Here is a 22,127-nt window from a genome sequence, read left to right on the forward strand (position 1 = left end):
AAAAGAAAAGGGTTCGTATTTAAGGCAAATTCAGGGTGCACAGAGGGTTTGGCTTTGGGCAACTTCCACCACAAGACTTTGTGCATACTGTAGATATAGGCTAACAGCCGTCATTTGTTCTGCAATGGAAAAAGAATTCTTCCATCATGAGGCCAGAAGGGGGGGGGCAGAACATTAAAAAATCTTTAAAAAGAAAACCTTTATTTGCCAGTGAATCACAGCTGATTTTCTTTGAATTCTGGCAAAAATTGCCAAAGACATCATTTTACTGCGATAAATATTTTTAAATAATATGCAAACTCTTCCTAATTAAATGTTAACAGGTATACCGGTACATATACACAAAACAAATAAATATGATAATAACCATTAAAAACTTACAGTGTGAACACAGTTCCTTGAATATACTGCCTCACCTCTACAGTAGCCCAAAATAGTAGCAGATTCAGGGTACAGGGCCTCAAATTTCAACAGGTGCCGCTTTAGTACATATCTGTTATATAAAACATAAATGTATGCATTTTCATCCAAAGTCTTTGTGTTTTGGATTATTCGTTTACCATATTTCAAAGGTTTGCCTTTATACAGAAAATGTGCACCATGTCTTACATCTGAAGAGAAGAAGTTGAAAAGCCTAGTTTGTTCAAATCTGATGCAGCAGCTATTAATGATATACCTTTGTGTATTTTCAACAGTGAACATTTCCACATTACACACTAAGCAAGCAACAATGCACTATGGGATATCTGGTCCTTGAAAGTGTTTTTAAAAGAAACATGTGACAAGAATCAAGATGAGAACTAAAAACTGCAAATTTGTAAGGTATGAGCTCCATGTGCCAACAAAAGAGGGCGCATTTTTACCTCTTTTGAGAGCTTCGTGGGCAGGACGCACAGCATGCGTGTACTGTACTGTACTGTACTGTACTGGTTCGCTCGCAAAGTACGGGTGACTTCCTGAATGTGCAAAAGCTATAGCCACCGCATCTTCGCGTAAGCACCAGGCAGTGTTGTTGACTCGAGTCGCTGACTCGGACTCGAGTTGGACTCAAGTCTGACTCTTTTTTACTTGAGACTTGACTTGACTTGGGGAAAAATGACTTGAGACTTGACTTGAAAAAATATGACGAGACTTGACTTGACTCGAATAAAGTAAACTGACATTAACACGTTTCTTAAGGTTAGAAAAAAAAACACACGAACCTCAGGGCGTTCATGTGCACTACAGTGTAGCATAATGATATCGGTTGAAAAGAATGCAGATATACATAATGAATTAGCAACCACCACGCAATAGCTGGGCATCCTGAGCCTGCCACAAGTTATGTACATAACTAGCACTGTGCGTGTGTTATGGCGAAGTTTGTGCCGTGCGTAGTCTGAGTACCATCCGTTTTTATAGACAGTCATTCCATAGAGATCATAGGCTACAGGTACACATTGAGTGGTTTACCGGTAAGCGTGCTACTTGCAACTAGGATTTAAATGACTGGAAAACAGCTGCTTCCCCAAATCCACCATAAAACAAAAAGAATTCACATCATGTATTAGCTGAAAATGTTAAGAAGGACATTTTGTCAGACGTTCTTCAAACATTCAACATGACGGAACAAGTTTGAAATATTATATCAAAATGCATTTAGATACAAATAAGGTGTTTGAGAGAAGACATTTGAAAAGTATGATTTTTTTTTAAATCTCCTTACATGACTCACACTTTGATAAACCCCATTCCAATCTCTACTCCGGCTCTGTCGTGGAACACATAAACTGGTTCCTGTACGTAGTATGTACTTCTATTATCAAAAAAAATGACTCAAGACTTGACTTGACTTGAGAAAAAAATGACTTGGGACTTAACTTGTGAACAAGTGACTCGAGACTTGACTTGACTTGAAAAAAAAAAAAAAACTTGAGACTTGACTTGACTTGCTCAAATTTGACTTGGGACTTAAATTGACTTGGAAAACTTGGAAGAAAATGACTTGGTATCAACTCTGACGCCAGGCGTCGTCAGCGGGGGAATGCATTCAAAATCAAATTGCGGTGGTTTTCAAGACTAATCCCCCCCATCCAATAACTTTGGAAACATTTGAAATATGCAGTGGATGGATCGGGAATCAGTCTAGGTCACCCCAACTCTCCTTTTCTGGCTGCTGATGGGTTACTTGTGCACAAAGCGGATAGCTGTGTATTCTACTTTTGTATGATCGTTCCAAAAATAATAATTTTAAAGGAATTGTTTTTAAACCTAAAATGACACATTCTCAAAGTGCTCCTTCAACAAACAAAGTGATTAATAGATTGTTATCGCCAGACTACAAGTTCTATATAATTTATGTGAATTAACGAACCTTCATTGCGATTGATTCTGTGTGATGCAGTTGACAGGAAATGCATCACAATGCAAATGTAAAGAATGGAACTGCATAAACTGTACGTTCTCATTTCTACAGCAAATATTTTTATCATTACTGCATTTAAGTTGGTAAACTAATATCACATAGACATTTCATTCCGCTGGCCTAACTGATCTGGTACTGACCATGTCTTCTACACCTACAGAATGATAAAAATGCAGAAAAATGCAACTTACAAGTGATGGTTCTTGAACTCTGAAATGCTTGTTGGCATAGGTTTTTCTTGAAGTTGTTCTAGAAATTAATAGCAGAAAAAAATGTTAAGTCTTCACATCTTCAGAAATAATGTTTGTTCTGACTTTTATGGTGATAAAAATAAATAACTATGAGAACTGTAAAATACTGATGAAAATTCTAAACAAACCTGGAGAAAAAAAATGATATAAAAACGTATTAAACAAGTCCATACAGTAACTGCTAAAAATAATAGTGAAGCTGCCATGGCTAAACTTTAGAGTCAAAAGATGGGACAATACCAAATGATTACCATCAAGTGTGGTGTGTGGGCCAGAAAACTTGCAATGTAAAGGCATTTCTCTCTCATGTGTCACTCACAGGATGGGGAAGAAAAATGGGTGGATGCCACTCTTGAGTTAGTCTGGTGAAGCCTTAAAACTAAGACAGGCCAACGCATTGTTGGCAGAGTGACTTATAATGCCCTACATTGGTCAACTAAATATGTGCATGCGTATGAACATGGTGGTATGTTCAATGTGACACTTGTGGCTCTGGTGGGCTAATCAGACTACACAGGAGGCGTTACAGCTGAAGTGCATGGTGACAAATACAATTTCAGAACTTTTTGGCATTAATTCCGAGATATTTCAATGATATTCATAAATTTAATTCAGTGTTTGCAACCCAACACTGATTTGTTCACAATTCTTGAATTTTACCCGTCCATCCTCTCAATTGGCACAGTGCACATGGACCAATTAAATCACAACTTTTTATTAGGTAACTTGCTGAACTTGCTATCTACTTGACCTGCCATTAGCTCTGTCAAACTCGGTAACATGCCCTGTGATAAATGTACACTAACCAATTGGTACACTGTTATTTTCATTGTAAAATGACACAGCTGCCAACTTTTAGAAATCCAAATTAGTAATCAATCCCCGCGGTCATTTTCAACTGCGGGTACATTAACCAAGTATATAACCAGCTTTACGAACTTCGAGTACAGGTACATGGTTTACATGTACACATACATGTGCATACCCTTCTTGTTGTGATTAATAAATATACTGTGTAGGCCTTGGATAATTTAAAAAAAAAAAATTAATAAATAAATTAATTAATTAATTAAAAAATTAAAAAAAACATAATTTTTTTTAAATTAATTGTGTTTTACTGTCCGTATTTGTTTGTTGAAGTCAGATAAATAATAACAATAATAACATGTGCGCATATTTTTCGGAGATGCATTCTATATAGATGTTGAGTTTCCAGTTGGTATCCCGCCAACATACCTTGCAAACGCATGCTGATTTATCTTTTCTGGACGCTGTGATAAACTCCAACTTTATTACCGATTCTTCCAACCATACCCTTAAATTCCACGATCAAAAACTTGCACCAAGGCCAAAAAAAAAAAGTCTCCGGTTTCTGGTATGCGCGCGCGTCTCCGCAGCCATGCGCGTCAGCAAAATGAAAAAGTTTTTTTTTCAATACAAGATGATGTCTCAAAACCGCCAAACTCACTGGTTTGACTGGAATCCTGCTGCTGCACAATTTTAACGTGTTTTTAGATGGGGTTATGATCGAGAATAAGCTTTATGTGGCCTCTCTGGACTCCCATATATTTGCACTAAGTTTAGTCGGGCACCATTTGCAGTCATCAGCCGACATTTGAAGCCAAAAAACAAAAACAAAACGGGTAAAAAAAAAAAAAGCCGCGTCGCCGCACCACTTTTGGGGCAAGCTCCATACCAGAAACCGGAGACTTTTTTTTTTTGGCCTAATGGGTCTCATCCCAGTAATAAGTGACCAATGTGCTCACGATCGTCACCGAACAGTAGTCAGTACACACGTACACATCCACACATATCCACGAGGTGCACGCAATCGACACACCATTGAAAAATATTTCTAGTCTCGTCCTCAAGTACTCCACACTGCGCACACTGCATTAGACTTGTCACAAGTCCATCAATTATCATAACATTTCACCACAAGTTTTCAGACAAAAAGGATACTTTACAAGTTTTTTTTTTTTTTCATTAGGTTGAGAATGGGAAATTCGTAATTTTTTTCGTGGCAATACGTATTTTTGTAATTTAACCAAAAATTCATAATACATGTAATTACGAAAAATTTGTAACAGTTGGCAGCTATGAAATGAGGCTGCATGTGGCCCATATTAAAGGCAATAGGAACATTGGTAATGACCAGAAAATTATTTATTTAGATAAAAAAATGTGCTCAAAGTGAAGAAAGAACTGAAACCAAAACTCTATGAAGTGAAATGATGTTGTTTGGAACTTTTATTGGAAGTAAACAATTACTGAAGGTGGGTTAAAAAATGTGTCCACCACCACACATAAAAAAAGGATGGTGTTTGTTACCGAGAGGATTACCCATCCACTAGAACCGCGACATCACGTACACTATCTAGCTGAATAGGAATAATGTCCCTAGAACTAATTTAGGGATTGTACATTAGAAGGTACAATTTAAAATCAGAATTGTTTCAATTTTACCCCCATTTATTAAGGGGAAGCAGAGGTCAGTGGGCCTTAGTACCAAAGTGGAATGGTCCATGCAAACTGAAAGGACCGGAGCTAACAATCGAGGACTTCACCCAAATATGCAAATAACATTTATGTACACGTACATGTAAGTTATATTCTCCATGCATGATGCATACATATGTACACTTACATGTATGTACGGTACAAACGATCTTTTCCCTATGCCCTTGGCTTTTCATGTATATGTGTAAATTAAAATGATGCTAGCCAGTGGTGTAGCCAGGAATTTTTCAGCGGGGGGGGGGGGGGGGGGGGGGGGGGGCGGGGGGGCGGGGGGGGGGGCGCTGGGGGGGCTGGAACATTTCATGGGGGGCGTCATGTAGATCAATGATAATTTTTTTAGAAACTCAAAATCTCAGTGGGGGGGCGACAAGGTTTCATGGGGGGCTGTCGCCCCCCCCCCCCCACGCCCTCCCGTGGCTACGCCACTGATGCTAGCACCACGTATAATGAGCAGATTTATAAGTGTTGGATTTGCAATGAAATTTACTTGCATTTGCAAGGCTATTAATGACCTGCACTCACTTTGTAAGTGTTCATCTTCTTCTTTATCTTTTTTGATAAGCTTTGTGTGGTAAGGTTTCAATGTGTTCTCCCACCAGACTAAGGGCGCCCTCAGCTTTTCTGTCTCATGCATCCACTTGGATGCATAGCGCTTGGTGACATCCTTTACACAGTTTTCTGCAAAATAAAAACAATTCTTATAAACACTTTCAACACTTTAGTTCAAAACCACCAGAGTATCTTATAAATTTTAACAGTAGTTGTTACTGCTGTGCCACATACTGTCCTAAACATTTTGAGATATGGACTTTGCAAGAAGCTTTAAAAAATCATTCTGTTAAAAAAAGGTAGGGGCAGAGTTAATCGAATCTATATCCCCACTTTAGCAGAATCAGGTGACTAGAACTAGAAGGTGTTACTTTGAGTTTTGTCCATTGCAACCTTCAAATTCAGGAATACTTTGTATTAATAACTAATATGAAACGGACAGAAATGTGATGATATTTGGCCAACAGAAGCTTAATGTCTCCATCATGCAACCATTGTGGTTCTTGCATTATTGAGGCATGAGGTTGAATTTTAGGTGTTCTCTTTCCTTTACAGACAGAACACTGAGGGTTGGAAACTATCTGTTTTGCACATGACCTCACAGACAGAGAGAGCTTTTTGTGGGCAGGGGCAAAATGACGATTTCCTGGTGTCCCAAGTCTCAATAAGCTACTGAAACCCCAATACTCTAAAATCTTCACCTTACATATTCACAATTTCAGAACCATGTGTAGCTTTTTTATTATGTAAACCTTTAACTCAACAACCATATTTTCTATGTGCAGGCTTTGGCAGACTGCTTTTGATGTAAAAATGTCAATCCAGCAATTTGACAAGAGTGGAAATATCGTTACTACATGTATATAATCTATTTAGTCCTCTAGAATATTCTTACCATTATCAACAGCTATAATATAGCATATTGGATTAGTTGCACTCTGCTCACATAAATCTGGTCGGTCGATATGGCCCCCAACACAATCCACACAGATCCACTTCTTTTCTTGAGGAAGGTAAATTTCAATCCAACTGTTCAACTCTATACATGGGTGAACAAAAAAAATATTTCAAACAAGAAGTAGTGCTTAAACCACATGTTTAATTAATTATGACCAATAAGGTAAAAAAAACTTTTTTAAAGAAATTAACAGAAACTTTTGACATTTCATGAAATACAGACTTGCTCTTCAATTTCCAACACAAAGAAGACTGAGTAGCTGAAAGTTTTAGCTTGAATGAAAACTATTAATTCAGACTAAGCCAACACAAATCAATCCCAAGACCAACTCAGATCCAGGCCATCACAACCCCAAGACCAACTCAGTTCCAGACAATCACAATCCCAATACCAACTCAGATCCAGACCATCACAATCCCAAGACCAACTCAGACCCAGACCATCACAATCCCTAGACCAACTCAGATCCAGACCATCACAATCCCAAGACCAACTCAGATCCAGACCATCACAATCCCTAGACCAACTCAGATCCAGACAATCACAATCCCAAGACCAACTCAGATCCAGACCATCACAATCCCAAGACCAACTCAGATCCAGACCATCACAATCCCAAGACCAACTCAGTTCCAGACAATCACAATCCCAAGACCAACTCAGATCCAGACCATCACAATCCCAAGACCAACTCAGATCCAGACCATCACAATCCCAAGACCAACTCAGATCCAGACCATCACAATCCCAAGACCAACTCAGATCCAGACAATCACAATCCCAAGACCAACTCAGATCCAGACCATCACAATCCCTAGACCAACTCAGTTCCAGACCATCACAATCCCAAGACCAACTCAGACCCAGACCATCACAATCCCCTGACCAACTCAGATCCAGACAATCACAATCCCAAGACCAACTCAGTTCCAGACCATCACAATCCCAAGACCAACTCAGATCCAGACCATCACAATCCCAAGACCAACTCAGATCCAGACCATCACAATCCCCGGACCAACTCAGATCCAGACAATCACAATCCCAAGACCAACTCAGTTTCAGACCATCACAATCCCAAGACCAACTCAGATCCAGACAATCACAATCCCAAGACCAACTCAGATCCAGACCATCACAATCCCAGAACCAACTCAGTTCCAGACCACCACAATCCCAAGACCAACTCAGATCCAGACCATCACAATCCCAAGACCAACTCAGATCCAGACCATCACAATCCCAGAACCAACTCAGTTCCAGACCATTACAATCTCAAGACCAACTCAGATCCAGACCATAACAATCTCAAGACCAACTCAGATCCAGACCATCACAATCCCAAGACCAACTCAGATCCAGACCACCACAATCCCAAGACCAACTCAGATCCAGACCATTACAATCCCAAGACCAACTCATATCCAGACCACCACAATCCCAAGACCAACTCAGATCCAGACCATCACAATCTCAAGACCAACTCAGATCCAGACATCTTAAACCAAGAACAATTGGGACCCAAACCATCTGAAACCAAGCCCAACTTGGACTCGGGCCAACTCAAACCCTGGCCAACTCCAATGTAGATCAACTTTGATCTTATACATATATGCACATTTCACATGGTGTCTTTCTAGCAATCCTAAATTCTTTATAATGAAAAGGCATTCTTGAAGCTTGCATATTTTTATCCTTCGAGTATTTAAACTTGAACTTCTTTTTAAAACCATGGGGACCATGATTACAGGATTTGAATGTAGGAACACACTTTCATATTGGTTTCAACAATAAAAACCGTGTTCTTTATAATTTCAATTCAAGAACATCTGATCTTGGGATTATTACCTGAATATTTATGTGTTTCAAATCCACGAATTAATATTATGTTTTTAAAATTCTTGCAGATTGTTATCCAGCCTGCCATACCTGCTGAAAATAATGAACAAGCCTTCAAAAACTGGTTACTTTGATTGGTCAAGTGATGTTGCTGCATGTGCATGGTGATGGTGTTGCATATGCATCAATGAATAAATGCGTGTACACGCGAGTGGGGGTGCTGATGGCAGATTGATCAAGTCGGAATTGCTAATTACTATACCTCATACATATTCATGATCGAGAGCCGAACACTCACTGGTCAATTCACCATCACGTGCCAGATTTTATTTTTGCTGTTTACCAAGCGCGCGCGTGAGGATTCACGCACAGGGTAAATACGCATGCGTAGTAGACTGTCGCACGGGTTACCCGTGCGACAGTCTAAACATGCGCTTTACAAGCAATCGTGGAACTGTCGCACGGGAGTAGTAAGCACGCGCGAACATCACCCAAACGAGTTACACACGATGAGATGGTTGCACGGCGCGTTATTTTCCCGAGCGAGCTCAATGATGCCGAACTAAAAAATATTTATGGACAATTAAGATGTCTCCTGTACAAAAGAATGTTGTACACAAACTATTTACAGCTGCACTGCATTGTAAACAAACTGAACTAGTGAAGGTGAGCAATACAATTCTTTTGCTGAACTGGTGAAGTTTCCCCCCCCCCCCAAAAAAAAATTGAGGTGCATACTGCAAAGAAAAAAACAACAAAGCGGCGCTGAATATGTATGAGGTATAGTAAAACAAATATAACATGGTTTATTTCGGGTGGACAGCCGATATTCGCTCCCCTCGGTATTGGAAGTTGACAAACTAGTTCCCTCGGCTTCACCTCGGGAACAAGTTTGTCAACTTCCAATACCGAGGGGAGCGAATATCGACTGTCCACCCTCAAACCATGTTATGTTTGTATACTGTTGCACCACATGTGCACATTCTCTGTGCATACACACACACACATGTACGTATAACACGTGTGGCATTGTTATACGGGACTGAAGCGTCGTGCTCGATTTTTGTGATTTTCTTAACTTATCTTTTAAGATACCGACTTAAAGCAATTTTGACTTGAGTCAAGTCTACATCATGCATTGCTAGTTAATTTAGAGAACATCGACAAGCTGGTGTTGGCTTCACAATCCACAACACCACTGTGAAGATTATGGATTCTTGACCAATTTCATCAATTCACCCCTCAAGCTGATGCAGCTTAGCATCAGCTATCATTGCTTAGGTAAGTTGCTACACCGTGACTTTACAAGCCTAACAGATGTCAAAGAGGTCTTCTACCAGCAACTGGTATTGTTGATCATTATGGAGGATTTTAATGCTTGAATTGGACTTGACCACTGCAAGTAGCAGAAAGTCCAAAGCCATCATGGTATGGGTGGCATCAACATGAGTGGCCTTTCCCTACGCTACCACCATGTTCCATTTACCAGAGAAGTCAAAGGACATCTGGGTCATGGGCGTCACAAGGATTTTTGTCTGGGGTGGGGGGGGGGGGGGTTAAAGCACATTTTTCCCCAAAAATCCTTGTACTTTAGCTAAATTTATTATTTTTTCTAAAGGGGGGGGGGAGGGGGCCAGTGTTGCCCACCCCACCCCCAATGACACCCCTACAGACACATATTTTGTTAAAATATGTATTAAATTAATGGCAAATATGACTTCACACGTCCTTTTCCTTTTTCTTTCTACTTTTTTGGGTGCTTTTCCGGGGGGGGGGGGGGGGGGGGGCTAGTTCCCCCTTGCCCTCCACCCCCCTCCCCCGGCGACAGCCATGATCTGGATGCATTTCAACAAAATACGAAAATGCAGGGACTTATTGTACAGGGAAAAAAGTTGTTAAAAAACACTGAAAGAAAGACAAACAGAACAAATTCCAACAATTTCAAAATGATGATCGAGTTGGAACATAATATCATCATTTTCTTGCAGACGCCTTCAGAGGAAAATATTTAACTATTTCTAGTATCTGATCTGAAACAAAATCAAAAATGAATAGATGAATTCATTCACTGACGGATCTACAAGATTGAAACAAATCACTTACCTGTTCTATTTGAGGGCACAACATCCTTTCTGCAGTCATCTTCTGAGTCCGAGGATAATATATGTCTGTTGCTTGTCTTTCTACAAGCAGAAGAGGTTTTTGAAAGTACTTGTACTTCTGTTTTCAAAAGCACATCAGCCTCACAATCACTACCTGGACTCGTTTCTCCCATTTTCTTTTTGTTTCCATACTTGCGAAGCACTTTGTTCATTCCAAGGTGGGCCCCACTGTTTCTTTTCGGTTTACTTGAATTCAGGTTGGTTTTTGACACTTTTTGTTTCTTTTTTACATTTCTCTTCGGCGTGAAATCTGCATCAAATGGTTTTCCTTTCGGTGAGTACTCTTTCTGTGGGACTTCTTTACTGAGTACCTATACATTAAAAAGAGTGGAAGATTAAAAAATAAGTTACATAAAAAAAAGGAAGCTCACTTATATCCTGCTTAAACTGGAGATTTGCCGCAGAAGCTGATTTGAGGGCATCATTATTTTGAGACTTAAACTCATCCCTGTTAAACTAACAGGTTTATTCATTATTGTGGGTTACTTTTATCTTTTATATTCTGAATAGACGTAACTGAAACAAGATATTTTTTTAGTACGTCTTTCCATAAAAGGTTAGATAGTTCTGACATCAACTCCCAAACAAGAAAACCAGCTCAAAACCATTACAATGCGCCTTGAAGATCGGCATAGATTTTCCAGTATGCACAATAAGGCCCAAAAAAAGTCTCCAGTTTCTGGTATGGAGCCTGCCCAAAAATAATGAGAATTAAGATGTTTGAATGTCACCCGGGTTCACCGATCAACTGCAGCTACTCTTGTGAAGTGAATAATGTTTGGTTATGAAAAGAACTCGTTTCAGTTATAGTTTACTCTGACTGTCATCAGGTTTTTGATACTTGACACTAGCTGTGTTTGCCTACTGACCAGAGCTGTAACGACTCGAGTCAACTCGAGTCACATTTTTTGGCGACTCGACTCGACTCCAGTCCCGACGGGTAAATGACTCGACTCGACTCGAGTCACTGCGGGCAAATGACTCGACTCGACTCGAGTCCCTCATCATAATGACTCGACTCGACTCGAGGAAGGCTAATACAACTCGAGTCCCAAAAATAAAAGCAAAACTTATTTGTGAAAAATATTTGCAATGACTTACGCTGCGCCGTTCGCGTTGCCAGTTTTTGTTCACGTCACGTTATATTCGCGAATAATGTACGCTCATATACAGCGGCCATCTGTTTTCCTTCCTCCATAGTGATACAACAAACACACACCGTGTCGCGGACTCCCACCTTGTGGTTCTATACCTGTAACATGTAATGCTAAACCCGGAACCAGACTTAAAACGCATTTCTCAATCCGTGGTTTTATCATTGGTTTCGGGCGATTTCTTATTAAGCTCTCGGTGGAACGCTGGCTAAATTTATGTCCCGATTTCACAAAACAAAATGGATAAGGACGGGCCAACCTTTAAATAATCAGAAACAGTTTTGTATAATGCAATTAGGTTTTGACGTTGTCAGGGATCATCGAACAACAAAATCTAGACCCGAAGCCAAACCAGTTATAAGACCGATGTTTCACATCTTCTTATCTGTGACGTGAGCTAGCAACTGTTGGTTGGGTACCATATAGCATACTTTATGTCTTTGGATTTTCGCAATAGACTGGTGCCTTGTATTCTTTCTCTCTTGTGTTTGTTGCTTTTTATTGTAATTTATAATATAGTGTTAAAATATTTGTGACTTGAATTGACTAAATACTTGACTCGACTCGACTCGACCACACACTGTGACTCGACTCGACTCGACTCGACCTTGTTGATCTAATGACTCGACTCGACCCGAGTCACTTCTTTAAAATGACTCAACTCGACTCGAGTCACAAAAATCAGTGACTCGTTACAACTCTGCTACTGACAAACTGTTCTCACAACAGTCCTCACAGCTTGAATTCAGGTAGAGAATCTGCTGATTTCAATGCCAATATACCCCCATTCCTAATATCCAAACAGGGCAGGTGGAAACATAGGAATGTGTATTTTCAGGTTTATAATTATCCTACTTTGCTTGCCACAAAAAAATCTTGGCATTTAAAACATAAGTTTTCATAATACTTTCCAAGCTCAAAACTTGAATCTCTTGGCATAATTAGTTTGAACTGAATTTCTGATGGCATTTTTTCAAGACTTACTCCAGATTAAATAAAAAAACATATAAACAAAATAGAGTAGCGATAATAACAGAAAATTAAAAATGATGAGACAAAATAAAATAAAATAAAATACAATAAAAAACTTCTTTTCATTTGTGCAACAAATTCAATAGAATATATATCTGCCCGTGAAGATTGTTAAGATGAAAGATAGACTGTGGTGTAGTTATGCTTTGACTCCATTTGGATACATTAGATCATGCACATTAAAGAGCAGGGTTTGCTCACGGCAGATCCCAATGTTCACTCTGGCAAGGGGAATCAGTTGTCAGTTTTATCATTTTGTTTAATTTTGTTGCATGCACATGAGGTAAAAAAAAACAAAGAAATGTAACACGGATGAAGAAAGTATTATTTTCAAGTTTGTGGTTTTTTTACGTTTATTCGAATAACTAGTTATAATTTATGAATCTAGATATATGCCCTCGTCTCATACAAGTTTGTGTTTTTCTAGGTTGTGTCTTTGTGTGTCTCACTGTTGTCCATTTTGTCCTTTGTCACTGTCTCTGTTTTTCTCGGTCATGTCCACTTGTCTGTTGATACTTTAGGGTACAAAAGCATGACGCTTCACCTTATACCTAAATGTTGTCGTAAATTTGTTCTAGTATTGATCCATGTACATTATTATACACAATTACATAATTCATTGCATTTTGCTCTGTATAATATGTTTACACGGCATTGTAACATTTTATTGTGTGGAAATGGCAACATTGAAATAAATGTTTCTACTACTACATCTAGCTACATGTAGGTTGGGGACAAATTCTCTCCATCGGCAGCAGTGGCCACACATAAACTTCAGTGAGTGACAGAGGTTTCGCAAGCCTATTATTTTCCATCAATATCTAGAAAAATGCCAAATGTTCATTTTGAAGTTTAGCAAATTACATGTACTTGCATTCTTAACCCACTCACCTTTCTCAGCATGTTATACTTCACAGGGATTGGTTGGAGAGATTTGATCAAGCGAGCTTGAAGACCAAGTGCTCTCGTAGTTGTCAAACAAATCTAGATAAAAAAGGTACATTATAACTATAATTTCTGACACAACATGACCTCAGCACACAAACCAAGTCATGCTCAAACATGACTTGGTTTGTCTTACAATTCGATCCCTTGAGAAGACATCACAGAAACATCTGAATTTTCTGAACCGAGTCCAAACAAAAACTAAGTTGGTATTTTTGTTTGATATTTTATAAGGGTGTGGCATAATTGTTATAAAAAAAAGGGCACACGACCAAGAATGATTTTTACAGTTTTATTTAAGTTTGAAACTGGAGAGATGATTTTGCTGAGGCCAGTCATTTTATTTGTTAATAATTTAATTAAGAGATTTAATATTTATTATCCGTTGTTATTAATAGTGAACACATAGTATTTATCTCTCCTTCTATCCAGAGATAGCATAACCATGGCTCACAAAGTAATTTCGGTGAGGTGACTTAGAAAACAGTCTGAAACTCTGACCTCAGCTCAGTCTGTCATTTTGCCCTCAAAATTTACTCTCACAATTACAGAAACTTTGAAATTCTGAAAGTGTGGTTTCATTGTTTTTTATTCAACATTTACATACACGTAAAATGTCGGTGATTTTAATAAAAAGGGCTTTTCAATAAGTTTTTAAATTTAGGGTTAACTTTAATCTGCTGAAAGGAGGAGGGTAGTGAGACGGGAATAGATGGCATGCAGCTTGGCAGTATGGGTACTGGGTAGGGTGACAGTGTGACTGCACTGTGGTATTCACTCACTCCGCAAATATCCACAAGTACGTCTGAAACTGCAGTAGTATCAAATATATTTCTGTAATAAAGACGAAGAGTCATGCTGGGATTTTTTTTAAACTTTCGGCATGTATTAAATACAAATCAGGAATATTGCCTAAATCTGTCTAAATTTATCAGAATCTGGGCGCTCTTCAAAAATTACCATTATTATGCAGATTATTATGCACATTACATACCCATTTCCACGGCACATTCTAATGGTTTTTAGCGGGTTTACTTTGTTGGGATTGATGTCAGAACTCTCTAACCATTTATTGAAATAATTGCTAAACAAAAAATGTTGTGAAAAAATCCGCCGGGGGGGGGGGGGGCACTCTGCCACTGGCTTGTATTATATGCATCCGAAAAGGTATTTTTTTGGTAGATATACCAGTGTATTGTAAGATTTAATACAGTTTTCGAACTGTTGTCAAGAGTGGCTGTTAATCTTGACATTACAAATGCTTATACTTAAGTTAACATAAAAAGGAACACACAAAAAAGAATGACAAAAAAGCATTAACATCTTTGCTTACGTACAAGGGCCTTGTCGCTTTCTTTAGATACTGACATTTCCTCTATGCATTGATGAAGGACTTCATCTACTGATTTTGCTGGTTTTCTAGATGCAGTCTTGCCTACACAATACGATGCCCTGAACCTAAAATAAGAAAAGAGACGACATTTTCTAATTAAAATGCATACCATACGCTTGAGAATTAAAGGCTCTTTTTGTGCAAATTTGTTTGTCTTGGTTCTTCAAACCAGGCAAAAGGTTTTTGAAATCCAATTAATACATTGCTTAGATATTTGCAATGGTGTTGGTTTACCCTGCAAAGAATTCCAGTAAGAAGTAGTACATGTAGCATGAGGAAACACCATGCTCACTCTTCTGCTAACATGGTGTCAAGGCTGGCTAGTCTTCACTATTAGTCCAACAAGCAAATTGTTGGCAAATGACCCATTAAAAAGTGTTTTCTCTTTATAACCAGCTCTTGATTTTTAACAAAATCCACTCCTTCCAGGGCCCCCAGGGAGAACAGTTCATTGACAAATGATGGGGCTACTCTGGTAAAATAACACAAATTATATAAACTAAATAAAAACTTCACATCTTACAAGAGTCTCCTGTATGTTTAATTTGGGGGGGCAACTGCCCTGGCACTAGTCTTTATGAATTCGCTTTCTTGTTAGCACATATGTGACCCGCTCCGCAAAAATGAGTCTGTTGTGGCAAAACTGACATTTTGAGTTAACTACATAAATAAAATGGGAATGAAATAAGCTTTCATTTGGTATATCACGGACCTCTCTAGGACATTTGGTTGCATTGTTGTGCTTGTTTCATTCTGTCAAGTTTTTGCAAAGCTAGAAGTGTCTCAATGGAGAAAAAAGGCTTTGAAAAATGACAAATACACTGTAACTAACCAAGAAAAGCACCAAAGATTCATATTTTTTTTCTTTTTCTTACAATATTTACATTTCTGTGTAAGATATTGGAACTAAAACTATCAAACAACCAAAATAAAACAAAAACAAAAAATCGAAATTTTGAGCAAATTGTTTACTGTTTCCATTTCAAAATGCGAGAAAGCTTGAATTCAAATTATGCGACATCAGACTCATTTTTGCAGAGCGAGTCACATATGTACTTCGATGTAACAGCACTCCCTCGACTTAAACAACTTGTCTCTCCCATCAGTGGGTTGTCAGGATCGGTTGATTGCGCTTCCTCTAGGTAGGATCTTTTCAACAATAGATTCAATGAATCCATGATATAGAAGGCCAAGCAGGAAAGGCAAAGACATGCTAGATTTTTACCAGTGTTTACTGCAATGCCTTTAATTGTCTACGACAGGCAGGGTCCCCAAGCAGACACCCCGGTCCCTTACAGCCAATCTACATGTAGGTTCACCTCAACAGTCCCGAAATAATCCAGATTATCCATTCCACTTAGTGACATGGATAACAAACTATAAAATAACAGCGTTGCTGTTGAAACCCCTCAGCCAGAGTCAAGTTATCATCCGGAAACCATTAACCTTTAACTCAACGTGGTGACCTTTACCTTTGGCCTTTGACCCCAGAACCAGTCCCAACATGCCTGTACCAATGGGAAACCCCCTACCGAAGTTAGACACCAATATTTCATTTCTAACTCAAGTTATCATTCGGAACCATTTACATTGAACTCACCACGGTGACCTTGACCTTTGACCTTTTGACCCCAAAACCAATCCCAACTTGCCTGTACCCAAGGGCAAACCCCTACCTCAGTCAGACACCAAAATCTCATTTCTAACTCAAGTTATCATCCGGAAACCATTTACCTTTAACTCACCATGCTGACCTTGACCTTTGACCTTTTGACCCCAAAACCAATCCCAACTTGCCTTCTCCCAAGGGGAACCCTCTTCCAAAGTTAGACACCAAAATCGCATTTCTAACTCAAGTTATCATCCGGAAACCATTTACCTTTAACTCACAATGGTGACCTTGACCTTTGACCTTTTGACCCCAAAACCAATCCCAACTTGCCTACTCCCAAGGGCAACCCTCTACCAAAGTTAGACACCAAAATCTCATTTCTAACTCAAGTTATCATCCGGAAACCATTTACATTTAACTCACCACGGTGACCTTGACCTTTGACCTTCTGACCCCAAAACCAATCCCAACTTGCCTACTCCCAAGGGCAACCCCCTACCAAAGTTAGACACCAAAATCTCATTTCTAACTCAAGTTATCATATCCGGAAACCATTTACCTCACCATGCTGACCTTGACCTTTGACCTTTTGACCCCAAAACCAATCCCAACTTGCCTTCTCCCAAGGGGAACCCTCTTCCAAAGTTAGACACAAAAATCGCATTTCTAACTCAAGTTATCATCCGGAAACCATTTACCTTTAACTCACAATGGTGACCTTGACCTTTGACCTTTTGACCCCAAAACCAATCCCAACTTGCCTACTCCCAAGGGCAACCCTCTATCAAAGTTAGACACCAAAATCTCATTTCTAACTCAAGTTATCATCCTGAAACCATTTACATTTAACTCACCACGGTGACCTTGACCTTTGACCTTTTGACCTCAAAACCAACCCAACTTGCCTACTCCCAAGGGCAACCCCCTACCGAAGTTACAACCCCAAACAACATTTCTAACTCAAGTTATCATCCGGAAACTAAGCTGCCCGGACGGACGGACGGACGTTCTAGCCAGACGGACTTGTGGGGTGATAGCATTGTGTTCCCATTATCCCTTTTTCTAAAGATTCCCTTCTGGGGTGATGTTTTTCCATTGTGTAAAAAGTGGGGTGATGTGTTCTGAAAGGAACATCACCCCACAAGGGTGGTCTGGTCAGAACGGACACACACACATCCGGACGGACGGACGCCCTAGGCGATGACAATACCCCTCGAGCCTCTCGGCTGAGGGGTAAAAAGGGGCTTATAATGACAACAGCATCTTCATACCCTGCCTCGGTTAAGCAGGTGCATGGTTGTTTGTAGAAATTTCATCTGAGATGGTTCTCCATGACCTCATACAGATGGGACCTCCAGACACTTTCCTTATCTTACCTTCTGGAATTTACCAGCAAACCTCAAACAAATTACATCATCTCAGCAGGTACATCAAACCAAAACACTTCTGGTTGGAAACTCTGTCTACTGTCATCCAGGCTCTGAATGTTCGGCTGGTGGGCAACCTCCATCCATGCAGATCACCAGAAGTACCTTCATCAGTTTGTGTACCAGGTTACATTATTTCAGATTTGATGCCTACCCACTGGCCTCTCAACAGCCCCTCAGGTTTTCACTAGGAGCATCAAGCTTCTAGCAGCATTTTACATCACAGTCAGATAAACTCTCACATACCTGGATGATTGACTTATATTAAGCCCATAGAGCTATATTAAATTAGTAGAGTGCTAACTTCTCATTCTTGCGCGCAAAGACGCTTTGAAGCCGTCCTGGGAGCAGACATTTTGAATTCATGTGCGTGTTTGTAGAACATAATGAAATTAGATGGACTGAATTTTGAAAGTGTTTTCTACATGCAACATGCAAGTAGAACATACGCAAACAAGTTAAGCGTGTCATAACAGTTCAAAAAACGTCACAGCAGAAAGCATCTGCAGCAAATACGCACATGCGTTGCACTGTTTGCGTAGAGCAAAATGAAATGCTCATTTGCTGATCGTGCGTTTCGGTTTTGGGCGTATCGGCTTCAATGACGCACCGGTATGAAAACGCAGATATGCAAATAGACGTACAAAATACGTACAATATTTTCTAGTTCTCCATAGGTTTGTGTACAAACATGGATATGCCCATCAGGCATCTCTTTGTACATCGAGTTATAGCGCACTAGTAATTTAAAGCTATCGTCCATCATTTGCAGCTATCTGAAAAGTAACTGGCATAACGTTTGTTGAAAAACATACTTGGTTGAAAGATAGTAAGGGGCCACTAAACTCCCTGTGAAATTATTCTTTCTGGCAAGCTATCAGTGAAAATTGGTGGAAAACAAATGGGCCGGTTGAGTGTGCAGAGAAGTCCTGGGAAGCTGCCAGACCAGGTTGCTTGAGCTGGATACTGAGCAGGTGTTCAGTGAAGCCGTCAGCCAGACAGTTTGAGAGTTTACTACATTTGGCCCACATTAAACAGTAAATCAAGTTGGATGTGGTACACTTGAAGTTATCCCAGATGTTGAAGTTACCATAGGGGATGGTGACTACTGTACAGTTATTGATGTATCGGTAAGTGTGACAACTGAGCCAATGGCAGGGGGTAGTAGTGTGGAGGCTACGCCTGGAGCTCTGGAGTCTTGAACAGTGACTATATGCTTTCATTGATGGATTTGTCCATTCTGAAGGCGCACAATGGAGTTGAAGACTCACCAAAGATTTCATGGGTACCAGGGTCTTCTTGAAGCACCTTGAAATGTCTCAGGATAACGTTGCGAACTGGCAAATTAAGTGGATGGTACACGAGGACAAGCGGGATGTGGTCCTTAATGCTGGGTTGGGTGTGGGACATAGCAGTCTTGTTGCTGAGAGCAAACACTTGTCTGAATGGAGAACTGGTGACGGTGCATGGGTAGCCACAGCGAAGAAAGAATTCTTCCATCACATGGCCGTGATGTCAAAATTCTTCATCATTACTGCAGAGACATCAAAAACGGAGGAACAAGCTGTATGGAATTGAGTTCTTGCCTTGGGTGGGAAGATTTGTAGTGGAGGCAACTGTGGGACTCCATAGATAGATATAGATGGATAGATATAGATGGATAGATATAGATAAAAGATATATATATATAGATGGATAGATATAGATGGATAGATATAGATATAGATGAATAGATATAGATGGATAGATATAGATGGATAGATATAGATATAGATGAATAGATATAGATGGATAGATATAGATGGATAGTATACAAATATGGAATGCTTCGAGTGGTGTAGTGAAACTAGCCTCCTGAGGTGATCCATGGACCATTCTATTTTCCCGAGGCGAAGCCGAGGGAAAATAGAATGGTCCATGGATCACCGAGGGAGGCTAGTTTGACTTCACCACGAGATAAAGCATTCAATATTTGTTTTATAACACTTCTCCCACAGATTCTGCTTGATTTTAGTATTTTACATTATTTAAATCTGAACACAGTTGAAATAAACTTCAATTTCAATACAAAATGACTAAAATAATGACTCAACAGCAGATTAATTCACAAAGCAGGATGCACCAACAAAAATAGGAGCTAGAAGTTTGTGTTTGTTGAGTTAGTTACAAATGCAGAGTGGTCAGGCAGATAACAATTTTATTACACACTGCCCTGTTAACTAAAGAATATTTTTGTGTCAGAACTAAGAATCACCAAGTTAACCTTTCCAGTACAACCAAATTATTATTTTATTTAAAAACAAATGCATATGTTGAGGTATGATAAATTTCAGTATATATTTTATGTACACATGCAAATTATCTCTGGTTTGATGACATCATCAGTCCAGAAAGGGGAATTGAATACTAAGTTAGTTCAGAGAGGATACATGTTCATTATGAAGTTAAAATAACAAACCCTAAAAAGTAAAAGGTAAAGTGTTCGCAGGAACACAGGTTCATCCCCTATACCTTTTACCTAGGGTTTGTGATCAAACCCTAGTAGGTAGAACTCATAGGTCTGGGTAGGCATGCTGCCTAGGAGAGGGAAAACTCCGATCATGAACCCAGGTTGGTCAAGCTCATTCAGCCGCTACCTTGTGGATAGCCCTAGGAATGGTAAAGGTTAAGGGAGTAAACACCTACAGAAAAATCAGGAGTGGAGCCCCTAAGGTGGTTGGTGGTGATACAAACCATTCCCCCATAGACAGTGGTATTAAATCATGATTAAGTCCAAAGTGGCCTGGGTCCAAGTTGGTCTAGTTCTGACTTCCCCAATTCAATTTGAAACTATGGATGGCAGCATTGTACCGGTACTTACCATTTTATGAATACTGAAAACCAACTAAGATCGAAGGTACAAGAACCAGCAGATGAAGCACCAAGCACAAGGTGGATTGGTACTTGTGAGAGTGCCCTTGCCTGCAACTCTGCATCGTTACATGTCTTATTGTTGTGTAAAGCACTGGCAATGAGACAAATAAGGTGAACCTGTAAAAGGAAATACCAACACAAATTAATTGAAGGCTCATTCTCGTGGGTTCCTTCCAGGTGCCACTTATACTTTTTAGATAGCGCCATAGCATCATCAAGCAACCCCAGTGTAATTTAAGTGGAAAAGCTGCTGCTGTGGTAGTCCCAGGAACCTGAGCCACAAGTTGATGAATGCCTGGGGTATTTGGTCTGGTTAGCCATGGGGATGGTTTTACAACCTGTTATACAATACCCTGGGTAAAACAAGCAAGAGAACAGCCACTTGGTTTATGAGCACATGTACACATGTACATAGGGCCGGCTTATGCCTGGTGATTTTCTGCTGGTTGTACCAACAACTTTAAAGACAAAACTGGTAGGATTGGTTTAAAGAAGGACAGAAGTATTAGAAATTGTTGGATTACAAGAAAAAGATTCAGTTTCTTCTGATAAATAGATACATGTGTATGCCTGTGAGTGAGGTTTTTTTTATAACACACAGCTTTACCATGTTTACCCTTTCTCCTGTCATTTGCACATGGTTACTTTTGACTGCTGTCAAAAAGAAGTGAAAAAGTTGGATTGCATGCGAATTTCATGCAATGTAGGATTGTGCTGTACCATGCCGTGCTGCCCGGCACCCGCATGTCTTGCTCGAGCAGTTTATTCCAATTATTTCAATTTTGATAAGCTGTGTAATTGTTTACCCACTTACAGAATGCTTTCACTTAAATTGTCACTTTACTGTAGACCAGGCCTCAACCTTAAGCTTTTTTTTCAACTAGCCCACCAGGCAAGTTAACCAAGTGTTTAACTAGCCCGCAGGATTTTATTAATAGCTCACAGGATTAAATTGATTTAGACTGTAA

The 22,127-nt window shown here is 39.6% G+C and overlaps 1 protein-coding gene across 2 annotated transcripts in view; it reads right to left on the reverse strand.

Moving 5' to 3' along the window:
* Window positions 1-22,127, reverse strand: part of LOC119741396 (DNA repair protein complementing XP-C cells homolog) — an 83,512-nt gene that overhangs the window by 28,789 nt on the left and 32,596 nt on the right. For both annotated transcript variants that reach the window (XM_038217147.1, XM_038217151.1), the window contains exons 5-12: window positions 21,107-21,276; window positions 15,152-15,272; window positions 13,761-13,853; window positions 10,625-10,994; window positions 6,620-6,763; window positions 5,698-5,853; window positions 2,596-2,653; window positions 382-493 (exon numbers count right to left, since the gene is read on the reverse strand). In XM_038217147.1, the coding sequence (XP_038073075.1) occupies window positions 382-493; window positions 2,596-2,653; window positions 5,698-5,853; window positions 6,620-6,763; window positions 10,625-10,994; window positions 13,761-13,853; window positions 15,152-15,272; window positions 21,107-21,276 (1,224 nt within the window). The remainder of the gene's footprint in view (window positions 1-381; window positions 494-2,595; window positions 2,654-5,697; window positions 5,854-6,619; window positions 6,764-10,624; window positions 10,995-13,760; window positions 13,854-15,151; window positions 15,273-21,106; window positions 21,277-22,127) is intronic.

This window comes from Patiria miniata, unplaced genomic scaffold (genome assembly GCF_015706575.1).
Source record: "Patiria miniata isolate m_02_andy unplaced genomic scaffold, ASM1570657v1 HiC_scaffold_11, whole genome shotgun sequence".
NCBI classification, from domain to species: Eukaryota; Metazoa; Echinodermata; class Asteroidea; order Valvatida; family Asterinidae; genus Patiria; species Patiria miniata.